The sequence below is a fragment of the Elgaria multicarinata genome, chromosome 2, assembly GCF_023053635.1.
Source record: "Elgaria multicarinata webbii isolate HBS135686 ecotype San Diego chromosome 2, rElgMul1.1.pri, whole genome shotgun sequence".
Classification (NCBI taxonomy): domain Eukaryota; kingdom Metazoa; phylum Chordata; class Lepidosauria; order Squamata; family Anguidae; genus Elgaria; species Elgaria multicarinata.
Genome location: NC_086172.1, coordinates 69396454 through 69412078, shown reverse-complemented (window position 1 = coordinate 69412078; position 15625 = coordinate 69396454). Strand labels below are relative to the sequence as shown.

General features: G+C 43.9%; 1 protein-coding gene across 1 annotated transcript in view; it reads left to right on the top strand.

The window, feature by feature from the left end:
- GLI2 (GLI family zinc finger 2) overlaps nt 1-14618 on the top strand; it is a 277978-nt gene extending 263360 nt beyond the window's left edge. The window contains exons 11-14 of the mRNA XM_063116688.1: nt 624-788; nt 5100-5381; nt 8976-9312; nt 12207-14618. Of these exons, the coding sequence (XP_062972758.1) occupies nt 624-788; nt 5100-5381; nt 8976-9312; nt 12207-14566 (3144 nt within the window). The 3' untranslated portion in view covers nt 14567-14618. The remainder of the gene's footprint in view (nt 1-623; nt 789-5099; nt 5382-8975; nt 9313-12206) is intronic.
- The last annotated feature ends 1007 nt before the right edge of the window (nt 14619-15625 follow it).

Here is a 15625-nt window from a genome sequence, read left to right as displayed (position 1 = left end):
CCGGCGCGGAGCGGGCCGACCCGAAATTTTCGGATCGGCCCGCGGGGCAGAGCGGGGGGTCCTTGCACACCCCTAGATGATATGCAGTGTGTGCCTCATGATAACCATGCAAAGTGGGCTGAGCTCAAATATTTTTCCCTGACAGCTTCGGCTACAAGGTAATGGTGGGGATGATATATTATTTTATTATTATTATTATTATTATTATTATTATTATTATTATTATTATTATGCCATATAGTGTGTGCCTCATGAGAGCTATGCAGAGTGGGCTGGGCTTAAATATGTTTTCCTGGCAGCTTTGGCTACAGGGTAACAGCAACAGTAATAATAGCAGTAATAATTCAATTTATTTTTATTTTTATTATCATTATTAGTCTGACATATATAGTGTGCCTCATGGTAGCCATATAGAGTGGGTTGGGCTTAAATAGCAAGCACCTGTATTAAATCAGCTGCCCCAATTATAAATTGCATTTTTTAAAAAAAAAATCCTTCCTCTCCTGCTTATGAAAGCCAAGTTCTGCCTGGGATTTATGCTCTTCAAGGAGGTGGAGATTAAAACCAGATGAGATGGAAAAATGCCTCCAGCTGATTAACACTCTGGTTTTGTTTTGTTTTAGTTTGAGGGTTGCTCCAAAGCCTATTCACGGCTAGAGAACTTAAAGACTCACCTGAGGTCTCACACTGGAGAAAAGCCTTACGTCTGTGAACATGAAGGCTGCAATAAAGCCTTTTCTAATGCTTCTGACCGAGCAAAACACCAGAACAGGACGCATTCCAATGAGGTAGGTGAAGTCCGTTACCACAAACTGGATGGGATCTTTCTTTAAAATGCTGCTAATAATAAACACTTTACACACAGGGCTTGTGTAATGTACATAATAATGGCAAGCTGCTTTTAAACCTTTGCTAGTTGGAACTTTATGAATTCAAACTTTATGAATTCAACAATTGAGCTAACTTTCTCCCATGCCTTGGGCCTGAACCCTGGTGCTTGGCACATGCAAAATGCTTCCTGATCCAAACAGCTCTGTGTGTTTGCGGTTTCAGAATGCATCCCAAGGAGCTGGGATCCTGGCGCCTTGCTCGAATGCCGTTGCTGCCTTGTGGACACACGAGGCTGGGGCACGAGACAAATGCTTTGTTATGCTTTGCTAATTAAGGCCCGTTATTAGTTGCTGGGGGAGGGCAGGAAATTGCATTTATTGTAAAGCATGTGATGGTCTGCTGCAAATCGCTAATGCTGAGGCTGAAATTTATATTACCACTAATTAAGCAACCCGAGGAAGGGTGGTGGGAATGCTCCAAAGTTCTGAAAACAGCTGTGACTGGGCAGAGTTTTGACTCTAGCCTCATTTGTAATGATTAATATGAATTATTATGAGCAAGTTAGAATGGTATGAGCCCAGAGCTTTTAAAGTGACAGCTTTGGGTGGCATCAAGCTAGTGACATTGCACTGAGACTACATCACCCTCTTGTGAATCTCCTGTGACACCCCACAGCTAGCTTTTGTATGAAGCCGTTCTCTCTTAAGTAGAAAAATATGCTTGTTTCATCATCAGGAGGGCTTGGAGATTAGATAGTGTGAGTCGGAGTAGGGGGCTACAAATTTACTGGTAAAAAAGGAAGGGGTAATTCTTGAATTTTGCCAAAGGGGAGAAAAAGCCAGCAAATTAAGGTAGTAAAATGATAGAGCCAATCCATGCCATTGTATTTATAAAATACAAATGAAATACAAATAAAACATATTCATTTATTTATATTCCACTTTTTCACCAAAAAATATTGCTGAAGGTGGCTAACAATAAAATAAATTGAAAACAAAATCTGAATTAAAACATAACATAAAAAGAAATAAATTAAAACACACGATAAAAAGAAATAAACAGCATCCAACTAATTAAAAACTCCTTCATCAACAGTCCAGCTTGTATGCTAAAGCCTGCTGAATAAAAATATCTTTGCCTGCCGGTGGAAGATCAGCAGGGAGGACGCCAACCTGTTTCCTTCATTAATTCGTCCTTTGTATGGGTGGAATGGGCTTGTCCTGGGCATGACAAAAACAGTTGCTTAAAGTTTGAATGCAGGAAAGATCCAGAGGGGCTCAAGTCAAGTGCAGCCAGTGTGTGTGTGTGTGTCAGGATTTCTATGTGCCAGGATTCTTGAGCTCTGCTTTAACAGCAGCCCCACCCCCGGAAACCCAGGGCGTAGAAATCTGCAGTGCCATTCCTTGCATTGGCTCTGGTCAGCACCTAGTTTTACAAGATGGCCACACTGGGGGTTGGAGGGGGGGTGGAGAGAGGTGGCCAGAGTTCTATCCATTCTCCAAAGCAGAGTGCCAGTTGAAATGTTCACTCAGTCCCAGGGAGATCCAATATTATAAACTGAATTGGCTCAAGAGGGCCACACTTAGAAGACATTTGCATTCATCATCTCAAGTCGATATGTGTCCAAGCACCTAGAGAGGTGAGACTGTTGGGTAAAATAGACAGGGCCTTCTTTGTAGCAGCACCTCAGTTGTGAAACTCACTCCTCAGGGAAGTAAGGCCATCCTGGCCTCTTTATTGACCTTTAGATGGCTGGTGAACAACATTGTTGCACTGAGATTTTCATGCAGCTTTGTGATTTTCATATTAATCCCTGGTTATATTGTACAAAACGTCATTCAGCTTTTTGTAGTTTATATATTTTTATAGTTCATGTATTTTATTCTTTTTTTAAAATTGTTTTTATTTGCAATCCTGTTTGTAATCCACCCAGAGAACACAGGTTATTGGGTGAATTAAAAATAGAATAAATAAATTGTACATTGCTTCAAGCATTCATTGAAAGGAAGGGTGGTCTAAAAATATTCCAAATAAGTATGTTTTTAAAATAAAATGTTAGGGAACTTTTTGGAAAAGGTGGTGGTACAATATTTATGGCAGAATTCATAAGGTTAGCCCTCAAGAAGCATGAGCATGCGTGATAAATGAAGTCCTTTATGTCGTGCTTCCTATGGATTCAAGAATAAACAACCCAAATGGCCTTTCAGGCTTTGGTCATGGGCAGTTGCAACCCAAACTTTTCACGCAAACAATCCTTTCCCATTTTCTTTTTTACCACATTTTGCCCAGCTTGTGGGTGAAACCAGCTGTGGGATGAATGTAAAGGCAATTTGATTGCAGGGGAAATGGAGTTCTCACATCCTATGCCCTTCCACTAGTCAAGTCAGACTGTGCCCACCCATTGACTTAAGGTGGAATCAGAGCGAGGCAAAGACATACACAACAAAAGTTGAAAGAAGGTATACCCATGTATTCTTGCATGGTGCCCTTGTAAGGCCTCAGTGGAAAAGTACTTTAAGCAACTGTTAGCCTGAAATGGCTTCTTTTTTTTCCTTCTTCTTCGTCGTCTTCTTTTTTTTTTTTTAATGAATCCAACTCTTCAGAAACATCACCAGAGTTATCTTGCCCTAGCCAATTCCTGTAAATGCCTTTTGGATTTGGGAATGGATCAATTGCATGGGAGGTGGAAAGGATGCCTTCCTGTTTTCTTACTTCTCTTTCCAGCTGTGTAGCTCTTAACTTTCCTTATTTGTGCTGTGGTTATCAGTGACTCATGATTTCAGGAGTTACAGCACTATCATCTTCAAAACCCCTACATGCCTGTGGATTTTACCCTACAGCGTCATGGCTACCCAGCTGACAGGTGATGGAGATGTAGAAGAGAACTGATGGATTGGAAATCCAGCTTGGGTTGTCTCCCTGGCTTTCTGCAAAACAGGATGCCTCTTTCCCTCCCACCACCCTCACAGCCTACTCTATTTCAGCAGGAGGGCTGCCTTGAAAAGACTCCCTGCACAGCCTAGCCACATCCCAAGCTAATCCTGTTAACATTCCTGCGGCAACTGGAACAAATGCAAACCAAGCAAAATGCTATGAGGCAAGGTGTTAGCGTATTTTTGGTAGGAACCCCATGACAATTTGCTAAAGTTTGAGTGTTGACTCAGACTTTGTAAATTTGTAGTATAAAATGTGAACATACTCTCCTTAATCAGCAGTGTAGCACATATCTGTTCCAAGCCACTCAAAGGAAGAGGCAAAATGTGGGACCTACAGAATTCTTGCATTTGAATTGCCTTTTTCAGTGGTTTCAAAAAGCTGAGAACAATGAGTAGATGCAAAGCAAGGTGACTGTCCTATCCAGTTGTATTTGAACATTAGAAACCAAGTCTGGCTAGCTGTAGACCATTTTCTCTGCCACTGGACTGTGGCCTCCCACCACCACCCTCAGCCCTGAGTGGGGAACCAATGAAGCTGGAACGCTGGAGATGGTCCTAAACCCAGTAGACACAGAATCTTCTGTATATTAAACAATGCTTACAGAAATCACTGCATGCTTGGATACAACAGGGGTGTCTAGCATAAATTGGAGGCTTTTCCTCCCTCTCTTATAATTCTAGAATCCAGGTTCAACGAAGCTAAATGGTGGGATATTCAGGACAGATAAAAGGAAGTATTTCTTCACACCGCGCATAGTCAAATAATGGAATTTGCCACCAGATGATGTAGTGATGGCCACCAGCTTGGATGGCTTTAAAAAGGGAATCTGACAAAATCATGGAGGATCAGGCTGTCAATGGCTACTAGTCATGATATTGCCTCCAAGTTCAGAGGCAATATGCCTAAAGATGTGAAGGTTGGGGAGGGAGGGGGAAACAGAAATATATGGAAGGGGGGGAAATCCCCAATTTTTTCAAATATTCCTATGGGGGAAATTCCCTAGTCCCCCCTTCCCCATTTTTTCTGAGATTTTCTCAGCCTTCATATCTCTAAATCTGCCCTCCCCCCCCCCAATACCGGTTGCTAAGGAACATGAGCAGGAGGGTGCTGTTGCATTTATGTCCTGTTGTGGGTTTCCCATAAACATCTGGCTGGCCACTATGGAAAAGGAAGGCTAGACTATATAGGCCTTTGGTTCTTCTTCTTAAGTTGTTAACATGTCTGCCCCAAATGCAACATAAAGGCTGTCTTTCAATCAAAATTGTCATCAACAGCATGTCACAAATATTTCACTCGGCTTCATATAACTTTACATTTCTTTCCATTGGCAGAAGCCCTATGTCTGTAAAATTCCAGGCTGCACAAAGCGATACACAGATCCCAGTTCCCTCAGGAAACACGTGAAGACTGTGCATGGGCCAGAGGCTCACGTCACCAAGAAGCAACGCAATGACGTTCATCTGAGACCGCCTGCACTTAAGGAAAATAGTGACAATGAAGCAAGTGCCAAACAGAGTGGCAAAGCCGCTGAAGACCGTGCTGAGGCAAACAGCACTACCAGAGGCACGGAGGACTGTTTACAAGTTAAAACAATAAAGACGGAGAATTCTGTGGTAAGATACTTACTTGCTTTGAAATGTTGATGATACCATTTAATAGATCAAGTCATGGAAAATGCAAAGTTACTAACTTTTCCGCCCCTTCACCTTTTCAAATCTCCCAGCTCAGAACTCACCAAGGCCTATGTACAATCCGATGCAATCTTCCCTTTGCATGTTAATTGTAGGGCTTTGCATGCATTTACGCATAGCTAAGGCATTACATTCAGAATCCAGGAGGAAGATGTAACATTAAGGTTTACATATACATACTCCAGTGTGCACGCAAGCAAAATATACTATGGCCAAAACTCCTCCGTCGTATGTCTTATATTCTGTAAAGTGCCATGCACATGGAGGGTGTGATATCCATCATCATCATCATCATCATCGAATTCTAAGTCTTACATTAGAAGGGACAAACATTCTTTTAGCTGTGGCATGGATGTTTCAAAGCTGCCATTGTTTTTTACATCTCTCCCATGCTCCATCAATACCCTCAGCCCTTTCCCTTCGTGTTGGCTGTGTTCTAACAACCTGTTCTTTCTCCTCTTTTAACTTTCTCTACTCTACTTCACAAGGACAGTCGGTACTAAGGTGAGCAAATACACTGTCTTTGTCAAAATCTCTGTACACAACACATAATGTGCATTGTCCTATGTATGTAGCTAAATAAACCAAATATGCAGATACATGTATATTTTCTGCAGGTGCCAAGGTGGACTATGTGCGGTAAAATGGCCATGGTCCAGCAGGTCTTGCTTTAAGTATCCATAATTCTTCCTATTCCATCCTATCCTTTTGTCATTCCACTTTCCTATTTAAGGTCCAGCATATAGAATTCATTTGTGGGTGACAAACCCATCCCTGCCCAAAACAACAGGGTGGTACTGGCCTGCGCAAGTGCAATTTGAAATAGAGCCATGTCCCCATTTAGATTTAAGTTTTCACCTCCAAGTGCTCTGTGATGTTGAAGGTGCAATTCCAGGAAGACAAGGGGGTGGCCATAATGGAGTACTGCTGTTTATATATGATATTGGCAAAGGTGGTAGCAATATCATATAGTTAAGTCTCATGCCATTAGCCTTTTCTGAGTATTTATTTATTACATATATATCCTGCCTTTTTTTCCTCTTGCAAGGGACCCAAGGTGGTGTTCATGAGCTGCCGCCTCACTATTTCATCCTTACAAGAACCTGGTGAGGTAGGTTAGGCTGAGAGTCCATGACTCGCCCAAAGTCACCCAATGAGTTTCATGGATGAGTGGGGACTAGAACCTGGATCTTCCGAGTCTCAGGTCAACACTCTAACCACTGCACCACACTGGCTCTCAGTATCGATGTGACATTATTAGTCTTGAGAGATGTTTCATGTATGATGACACCACTATGCTACTACCCCTTTCTCAGAGTTACTTTGCTCCAGATGGTATTGCCACCAGCATCCCCTTTTTAGCAGTCCCTCCATTTTCTAGTAACGGTTAGAAATCATAAGCTTTCTTGTTCCATCTATGAGTATCCTAGTGATCTTGTCTGCCCATGAGGAAATGGGCAAAAACCCAGGTTATATTCCATGTAATGTTCTGGAAAAAGTGAGAAACCTTTAAACCAAGGGTTATCTGGCATTCCAACTCTACAGCCATCTAGGATCAGCCATCATCAATCATCATTCCATGGCCCAGACAGCAAAAAAAGCCCTTCCTTTGAGCCAGCAGAGAACATTTAACCTTTATTGCAAATAAATTACTTAATGTGAAATGTAATTCCTAATAAAAAGCATTTACCAAAACTAAGCCTGCAAATCATGCCCTTATCTGCCTATAAAGACTGACAGCCAAACATGTTAGGATCCTTTGAACTGCAAGAAGCACACTGTGCCTGAAGCATTTGGGGTTTGATTCTGTGGCAGATAAACAGGCGCACACTCTGCAAAGCTGAGAGGGATGGAGGGGGGGGGGATCTACTAGTGTTCTGAGATTATCTCCAAAAAGCATCAAGAGCTTAAGTTTCTTGAGCAGAGCCCATGCTAAAAGGGGGGAAAATCCACCCTCAAGGCTTTTAGCTCCCTGTTATTTACATTCCAGTGCTTGAAAGAGTCATAAAATTAACTTAATCGCTTAAAATCACTTATCTTATGGAAAATCCTGTGTCCACACCACGGTGCCATCACACTTGTGGACAATAATAGACACATTGGCCTTATCACATAATGAGGATTTGTTTACAAATAGAATCACTCTTCTTCAAATTAAACTTGATTGAAGCCCAGAATGGGAGTGGTAGTTTGGTATGGCCTTTAAGTCTTTTAATGTATTGTGTTTCAGTGATGTAAGGGAGACTTAACATCTTCTACTATTGTCCCTGTCATATTAATTCACCTCTGAAGATTGCTAATTTTAACTTCATCATGAGTATTTATTTTTACAGTATTAGTTATATAGATAAAATGCAGTCTGACCTTTTGCAAAGCAATGTTAAGTATTATTGGAGTAAGTCATACATGTGTTAAGAAAATACACTCAATTCCCATAGCCCTTTATCCTCTCGAGTACCCACATCTGAACGAGATGGACTGCTGGATTCTCTTCAGTGAAGGAAACCTGAACAAAAAATATTCCCAGTGAAACCCAACTAAGCACGCTTTCATTTTTGAAATGAAACGATTTGCCCTTTTTTGGGTTCGTTTTTATGAGTGCCAAAAAGTATCTACTGTTTTTAGGTACATTTGGATTCTTTGACATATTTGCATCATCTCAATGCTTTTTCTTATTTGCCTTCATTTGCCCTCACAGCCTTTAATCTGATAAATTGTGTTAACCCGAATGATTGTTTCCAACAACATCACACCCGATGTGATGAGATCATGGACATCCATAAACAAAACCATGTGGGGAACTGTGGCTAATCAAATAAATACCTGGTTCACACTTAATGAACAACCATGGATTAATTAAGACCTGTGATTGCATATAATGTGTGAGCAAGCATCTTGCTTCCACTTTGCATCCAGTTTAGTAAGCAACCCAGGAATGCCCAGATCCTGACTTGTTTGGTGTGACATGCGAACCCAGCACTCTGGGTTGTTGAGTGAAGAACCCAGAGTTTTAACCTAACTATGAACTATGGGTTATTTTTCCCCTCATCAATCCAGGGTGGCAGATTCAGACATCGCAGCAAACAAGCCAACAGCAGGGCATTTCTGGTTTGTTTGCAAAATTGGATGCAAAGCAGAAGCAGCAAGCAGGTGGGAGGCAACGCACTTGCTCGCTCACATGTGGCCCTCAGGTTGTTGTTAGGTGTGAACTGGGTCTAAATGACAGCATGGGAAAATAAGGCAAAGGACAGTGAGGGAAAAAGATGAAGAAAAAGAAGAATGGAGCCAAGAAGGAGCATCCAGGGGAACAAAAGAGGGTCAGAACAACCCAAATGTCTAGCAAGCTTATGTGTTTCTTCAGTAATTCATTTGGCTCCTTCAGTTGTGCTCATTTTGAGGTGGGTTGTGAAATGAGATTATTATGGGCAGCCTTGGTTGGTAGAGTTAGCCAAGCTGACACTGGGCGAGAAGCCTGAAAGTGGTTCAGACCTTCTCCTTTCCCTTTGTTTCTCTAAGATGTATCAGTCCAGTCCTGGTGGCCAGTCATCATGCAGCAGTGAACCATCACCACTTGGGAGCACCAACAACAATGACAGTGGAGTAGAAATGAACATGCACAGTGGGGGAAGTCTGGGGGACCTGACCGCGTTGGAGGATGGCACTCCTGTTGTGGACTCAACGGTCTCATCTGGCAACTCGACCGTCAGCCTTCAGCTAAGGAAGCACATGACAACAATGCAACGCCTTGAGCAGCTCAAGAAAGAGAAACTCAGGACAGTGAAGGATTCTTGTTCATGGGTGAATCCGGCACCACAAGTCAGAAATACCAAGCTGCCTCCCATCCCAGGCAATGGTAAGCCTCGCTGCTGCTTGATATCTATCCAACAGTGTTTGAGAGGCTCCTCTTCAGCTGATATCTATTGCACATCTTTCATCCTCCCTTGAAAAGAGGTACAGGGGCTGAGCTGGGATCCAAACCTGAAATATAGAAGGCATCCTGCACATGCCCACAGGCCTTTGTTTGTTTGTTTGTTTGTGTCAACCTTCATGTCAGGTATCACATTGCAGCGTGGTTGTAGATTTTCCCTAGCCTTTATGTAGGGTGGGGAGGCAAGCCTGGGTTCTAACTTGAAATCTAGAATGTTGTCCTAAGCATGCATACCATCTTTTGTTCAGATGTCTCAGTCTTCAAGGCAAATTGTATCGCATTGTGCTGAATATCCCTTTTGCCCTCCATGAAAACCAATGCCTGGGTCAAGCTGGGATTCATAATTGAAACAGAAACTTTACCAACTTCCCTTGTGATGTCTTGGCCTCAAGGGAAATATGGCATTGCATTATATTTTGCATCTTTCCTGACCCCTCAAAAATGGGTGTGTGGGTTGAGCTAGTGGTCCAACTTGAAAACTAGAGTGCCACATTTCATTTGGATATGTTAGTGTTCATCAAAGTTAGTGCACAACAGAAATAACTCACAAGCCAGAAGACTAACACAAGTTAAACCAAAGATATATATAATACACACACACACACACAAACAAACAAATAAATAAATGGGGGAAGTGGAGTATTGAACTAAGATCTGATTGTGAATAGAAAGAGAACCATTGGTTCTTTGGAACTCAGCAAGGACAGAATGAGCCTTGCCTGATGACACTTTTTTAGATCCAGCTGCTTGGCTTCAGATTGCCACACATAACCCCCTTTCCAGGCAAATCTCCCCCATCTGTTTTTTATCCAACAGTACAGGAGTGGGGAACCCCAAGCTGGGGGCCAAATCCAGACCACCTGGAGTTACCTAAGCCCCATATTCCCCTGGCCTCATCCCCTTTCCCCAAACCACCAACTGTCCGGCAGTTTCTCAGCTTTTGTGTAGTTTTTTTCCCATTCTAAATGATTGAAATGCCTCCCCTAAGGCTTTAAGTAAGAGCCTTAAGGTACAATATGTGGGGTCTTTGTTTTGGTGTTTTGGCTCCACCCCTTTTGCCTTAAGCCCCACCCACCACTGGAACATGGGCCCCGAGAGCCTGTCTGAAATTGGATTCGGCTCTTGACCTGAAAGAGGTTCCCCACCCCTGCTATAGTAATTTGGGCCATTGCTAGACTAGGGTTTAGCCCGGGCTGATATCCGGGCTCACCCCTGTGTGTCCAGATGACTCAAAGGGGATCCCGGGGTAAACCCAGGCTAAACCCTCCCTTGTCCCAGGATAACTGGCACCAGCTGTGGCCCGGTATTTCCGCAGCCCCGGGCTCAGCGGAAGGTCTAGCCCGTTCCACAGCTTTTCCTGGCTATGCGGCTTACTCGTGAGTAGTCAGGAGAAGCCGTACACTGGGCACAGTGCTCTGGGGGGGGGAGATGGGGGCCGGGGGGGGAAAGCAGACCCGGCGGGAAAGATGGGGGGAAGAGCGGAGCCAGGGTGGGGAGATAGCGGGCTGGGGGGATCGGAAATCACAGGTGGGGGGGCAGAGGGAGCATCAGACATGGTGGGCGGACATGGCAGGCGGGCGATCAGACATGGCGGACAGGCAATCAGGCAGGTGGGGGGCAATCGGATATGGCAGGCAATCGGGTGGGTGGGCGATCAAGCGGGGGGGCATCGGACATGGCGGGTGGGCTGGGGAAGGAGAACGGGGCCAGGGGGGGGAGATCGCAAATGGGGGGAAGGAGTTTTTTTTAAAAAAAAAAACCCTACTTACTGTTCCTGGGTCCTGCGCTGCTGCCACCCTTTAAAACTAAAACAAAATGGTGGCCATGACGGCTCTCCTCCAGAGCTCGTCATGGCTTGCATGTGAATAAGGGCGAGATCTCTCGTTATTCATAACACAAGGTCTCCCTTCCTCTCCCCCGGATTTTCCACCAGGTCTAGCAAAGGCCTTGGTCTCAGAAAAGGAATCTAAATGATCTAGGAGGAAATATGTGTTTCAGAATGGAAATGGCATAGTCAGCTGTTTGAGGTGTATATTTACAAAAGCAGTAAGCGCGGAGTCCCTGGAGCACGCTGAGTCAATAGGAAAGACGGCACGTGGGAGGTTCAAATGAATATAACACCATATTGTAATTATCTCTGTGAAGGGAATGACTCCCCTTTCTAAATCTTTGGAAACTTTCTTCACAGCTGATCAATTGTAGTCATTTAAACGAACCACTGTGCCCATCATATCTTTCATTCTGACACAGTCTAGGCCTAAGAAATTCTCTCACAGGCTATTTCATTACTTATTAAATTCATGTCTCTGCAACAGCCTTTTATTGCCTTTCACTGCTCTCTTCCCTGACCTTCAGTGCCTTGTAATATACATTTCCTTACAATGGGGACAGACAATAGCTGTTTTTCCCCCAAAAGAGTAGTATGACTGAGGCATCTTTACCAACAGTGTCTGTCCCACCATCATCACTGATCAAACAGGTTGAGTAGGTTTTCACAGTCCTTCAAAAACCTTCTTTGACCAAAGCTGACAGCAGAACAAAGGAAAGTGTGCACGAGGCAATGATGGCTCTGTCACACCATTTTTACATTTCTTTAAAATGATTGACTGTCCCCAGTCTATGGTAAGTGGCCCTGTTAACAGCCTGAATAACCATTGCATGGAAGACATACAGCCTAGACAACTCACATGTATGGGGGGAGAAGGTGTGGGAAGAGAATGCATTCAAGTAATGAAATACAAGCAGTGGAGTTGCCTTTCTTCTCCCAACTCTGACTAACAAGCCTACTCACTTTTTTTTTCTTCGCCTTTCCCCTTCAGGCTGTCTACTGGACAACATAGGTGGTACCTCTGCAGCTCTGCCTAACCCAAGGATAACTGAGCTGTCCATCAATGAGGTCACAATGCTGAACCAACTAGCTGAACGCCGTGACAGCTCAACCAGCACCATCAGCTCTGCCTACACCGTCAGCCGCAGGTCATCAGGGATATCCCCTTACTTCTCCAGCCGTCGTTCCAGCGAAGCGTCACCATTTGGAAACCGCCCAAACAACACAAGCTCTGCTGACTCCTATGACCCCATTTCCACCGATGCCTCCCGTAGGTCGAGTGATGCCAGCCAGTGTAGCGGGATCCCGGGTCTTCTGAACCTCACTCCGGCTCAGCAGTACAGGCTGAAAGCAAAGTATGCTGCCGCCACCGGTGGCCCTCCACCGACACCCTTGCCTAACATGGAAAGAGTAACCCTGAGGAACAAACTCTCCCTTCTGGATGGGTCAGAGCCTCCTTTGTCTTCCTTTCGCCTCCCTCCTGGGCCTAGACGTTGTAGTGACAGTAGTGCTTATGTGTATGGGGCACCACCCATGTTCTCACATGATTTGCCAGGCAATAGCACGAGACGCGCAAGCGATCCAGTGAGGAGACCTCCTGGAGACCCAACTTCTCTCTCTCGAGTCCACCGTTTCAACAGCACCAACAACATGAATCCTCTTCACCCTCCCGCAGACAGACGGAACTTCAACCTTCCAAACTTTATGCGTTCAGATGGAAGCATTGCCAGGCACGTCTATTCTCCACGGCCTCCAAGTATTAGTGAAAATATTGCCATGGAAGCAATGTCCGGTGAGACCGACGGTTCTGTTGGAGATGATGATATTGTGCTACCAGATGACGTGGTGCAATATATCAAATCGCAAAACAACGGGATGACTGCAGATAATGCTTCCATGGGGTATGGAAATGAGATGCAGAACGTCCAAGCGAATGTGAAAATGCAACATAACAATCTATTAAGCCAGCGCAGGATGGCTGTTCCAGATGTGAGTATGAATCATGCAGCTCCAGTGGTGGGCGGATGCCAAATAAACTTTGGGGCTAACTCCATTTTGAATAAAAACAACATGCCAGTCCAGTGGAATGAAGTTAGCTCAGGCACTGTTGATGTGTCCTCGGCTCAAGCAAAGCAGCAGTTTCCTCAACGGAACTTAGCTGTAGTCCATCAAAAGCAGAACTTTGGCCAGTATCAGAACTTTGGCCATCAGCAGATGCAGATGGGTCAGAGCAACATGAACATGACCCTGCAGCAATTTGTGCAGAAGAATACAAGCGTGGATGGGCAAAGGTTAAACTGCATGCACTTAAGGCAGCAACAGGTGAATCCAGGTCCTAGTAGCAATCCAGATTTGAACTCGCATGAAGCATACAATCAGGTTCATCCAATGCTGAGCCCAAATGCAATGGGTGGGGATCTCAATCAGCTTTCTCCTTCCTGTAATAACATGATAGTGAAGCCTGCATCCCATGTTCATCCTCAGCAGATAGAGACTATGGCTGATCCAATTTCCATGGTCAACAATAGCAGAGAATGCATAATGCACAATCAGGTCATGGAGGAACCAGGGCATCAACAGAGCTTTTCATCTCAGCCAAGCCATATGAACTTCTCCATGACACAGGAGGTCTTCCATCAACCTTCTACTTTAATGACCTCAAATCAATCAAACTTTGAGCTGCAACAGGATATGCTTGGTTCAGCTGGACAGAGCTTCACTTCCAGTATGGTATTGCCTCATCCTCCAACTAATCCCAGTCCAGCAAACAGAGCCCGAGGGGTACGTGCTATGCAACAGTTGGGTTACATGAGAACACCTCATCCAACTAATGATGTGAGCCCAGGGCAGGAAAGGGCAGAACCCACCCCCAAGAGAACGACTGGTGTAGCACCATCACAGCCACAGCAATGTAACAATAGTATGAGAGAGAATCATTTGATGCACTATTATGGTCAAATACATATGTATGAACAAAATGGGAATTATAATAACCACGTGGACTGTAGTGTAAGACAGCAACAGTGTGCATTGAACATCAAGCCAGGCACCATGTCCTCTCCTGGAGCTAATCATGTTTCAAGCACTGTGGACTCTCAGGTTCTGGAGCCTCCTCAGATAGATTTTGATGCCATCATGGACGATGGTGACCATTCAAGTCTGATGTCAGGGACCCTGAGCCCAAGCATCCTACAGAATCTCTCCCAGAACTCTTCTCGCCTTACGACTCCCCGAAACTCCCTGACACTACCATCCATACCAGCTGGAATTAGTAATATGGCAATAGGGGACATGAGCTCTATGTTGACCACCCTGGCAGAAGAGAATAAATTTCTTAACATGATGTCTTAATGCTTAAAGCACAACTGTCTAGAAGTATCCAAGGGATGACATGCTAAGCAATTTTATGAATGTGCTTTTTTTAAAAAAAATGTTTCCATAGAGTAGACTCTCTCTCTCTCTCTCTCTCTTTTTTTTTTTACAAGTATTAAATACATTAAAGGGATTCCAAATAAGGAAAAAATGTCTTTGTACAAGCATGTATAAACTATATAAAAGAAGCACTGAAAGGATGCACCTCTAGTATTATTTTTGTGCTTGTTTTTCAGAGTGCTCAAAGATGCCACCATTCTGGAATGTTCCTTCCACGTGTCCCTGTTTGTAAAAGAAAGGCCACATTTGGCATTGTGTTTTCTTTTTAAACTGACCACCATCACCACCTCTTCCCTTTTTAGTTTTCAGTGTCTCATAGTTTCTCAACCTTTCAACTTCAGAAATAGGAAGAACTTCGCCAAACGTGAAACACTAGAAAGTCATGCGCTAAAGTATTGAAAAGCAATGTTTCAAATGAAACCCTATCTTGTAAGCAGCACATATTTTGCTATTTCCTGTTGGTTTCCCCTTAGTTATCGCTGCACAAAATGCAATTTCTTGCCCTATGCAGTGACAAATAGGACGTGTATCATTTTGACCCAAATGCAAAAGCCATACCGTGTATGCTTTATGCTTTGCTTTGTGGCCAGAACCGTGTGCATATGTGCACGCTCACATACACGCACACCGAGCATTATTTATACAGCCAATATAGCTCTTTGTACCTTGCAGCTTGGCTGAGAAGCATCAGCTCATGAACAGTTTTGCAGCAAAGTGCCTTAACTGTGCGTTAGTTGTTGAATCCTCAAGGCATCTCTTGTCCATTAACGTCAAATAAAGTGTATTGCCAGAAGCATGTATCAAATAAAGGTGCATTTATAGAAGGCATTGCAGTGTTGCTAAAGAGACATTTGAGAGAGACACATTGATAGGGAGGGGATGTGAAAGATTAATGCCCTGTTTTGTTTTGTTTTTTTCACAGGGTAGTTTTACAAGGGGATTTATATCATGGAGAATGTAGTGGAAGTTTGAAAATGC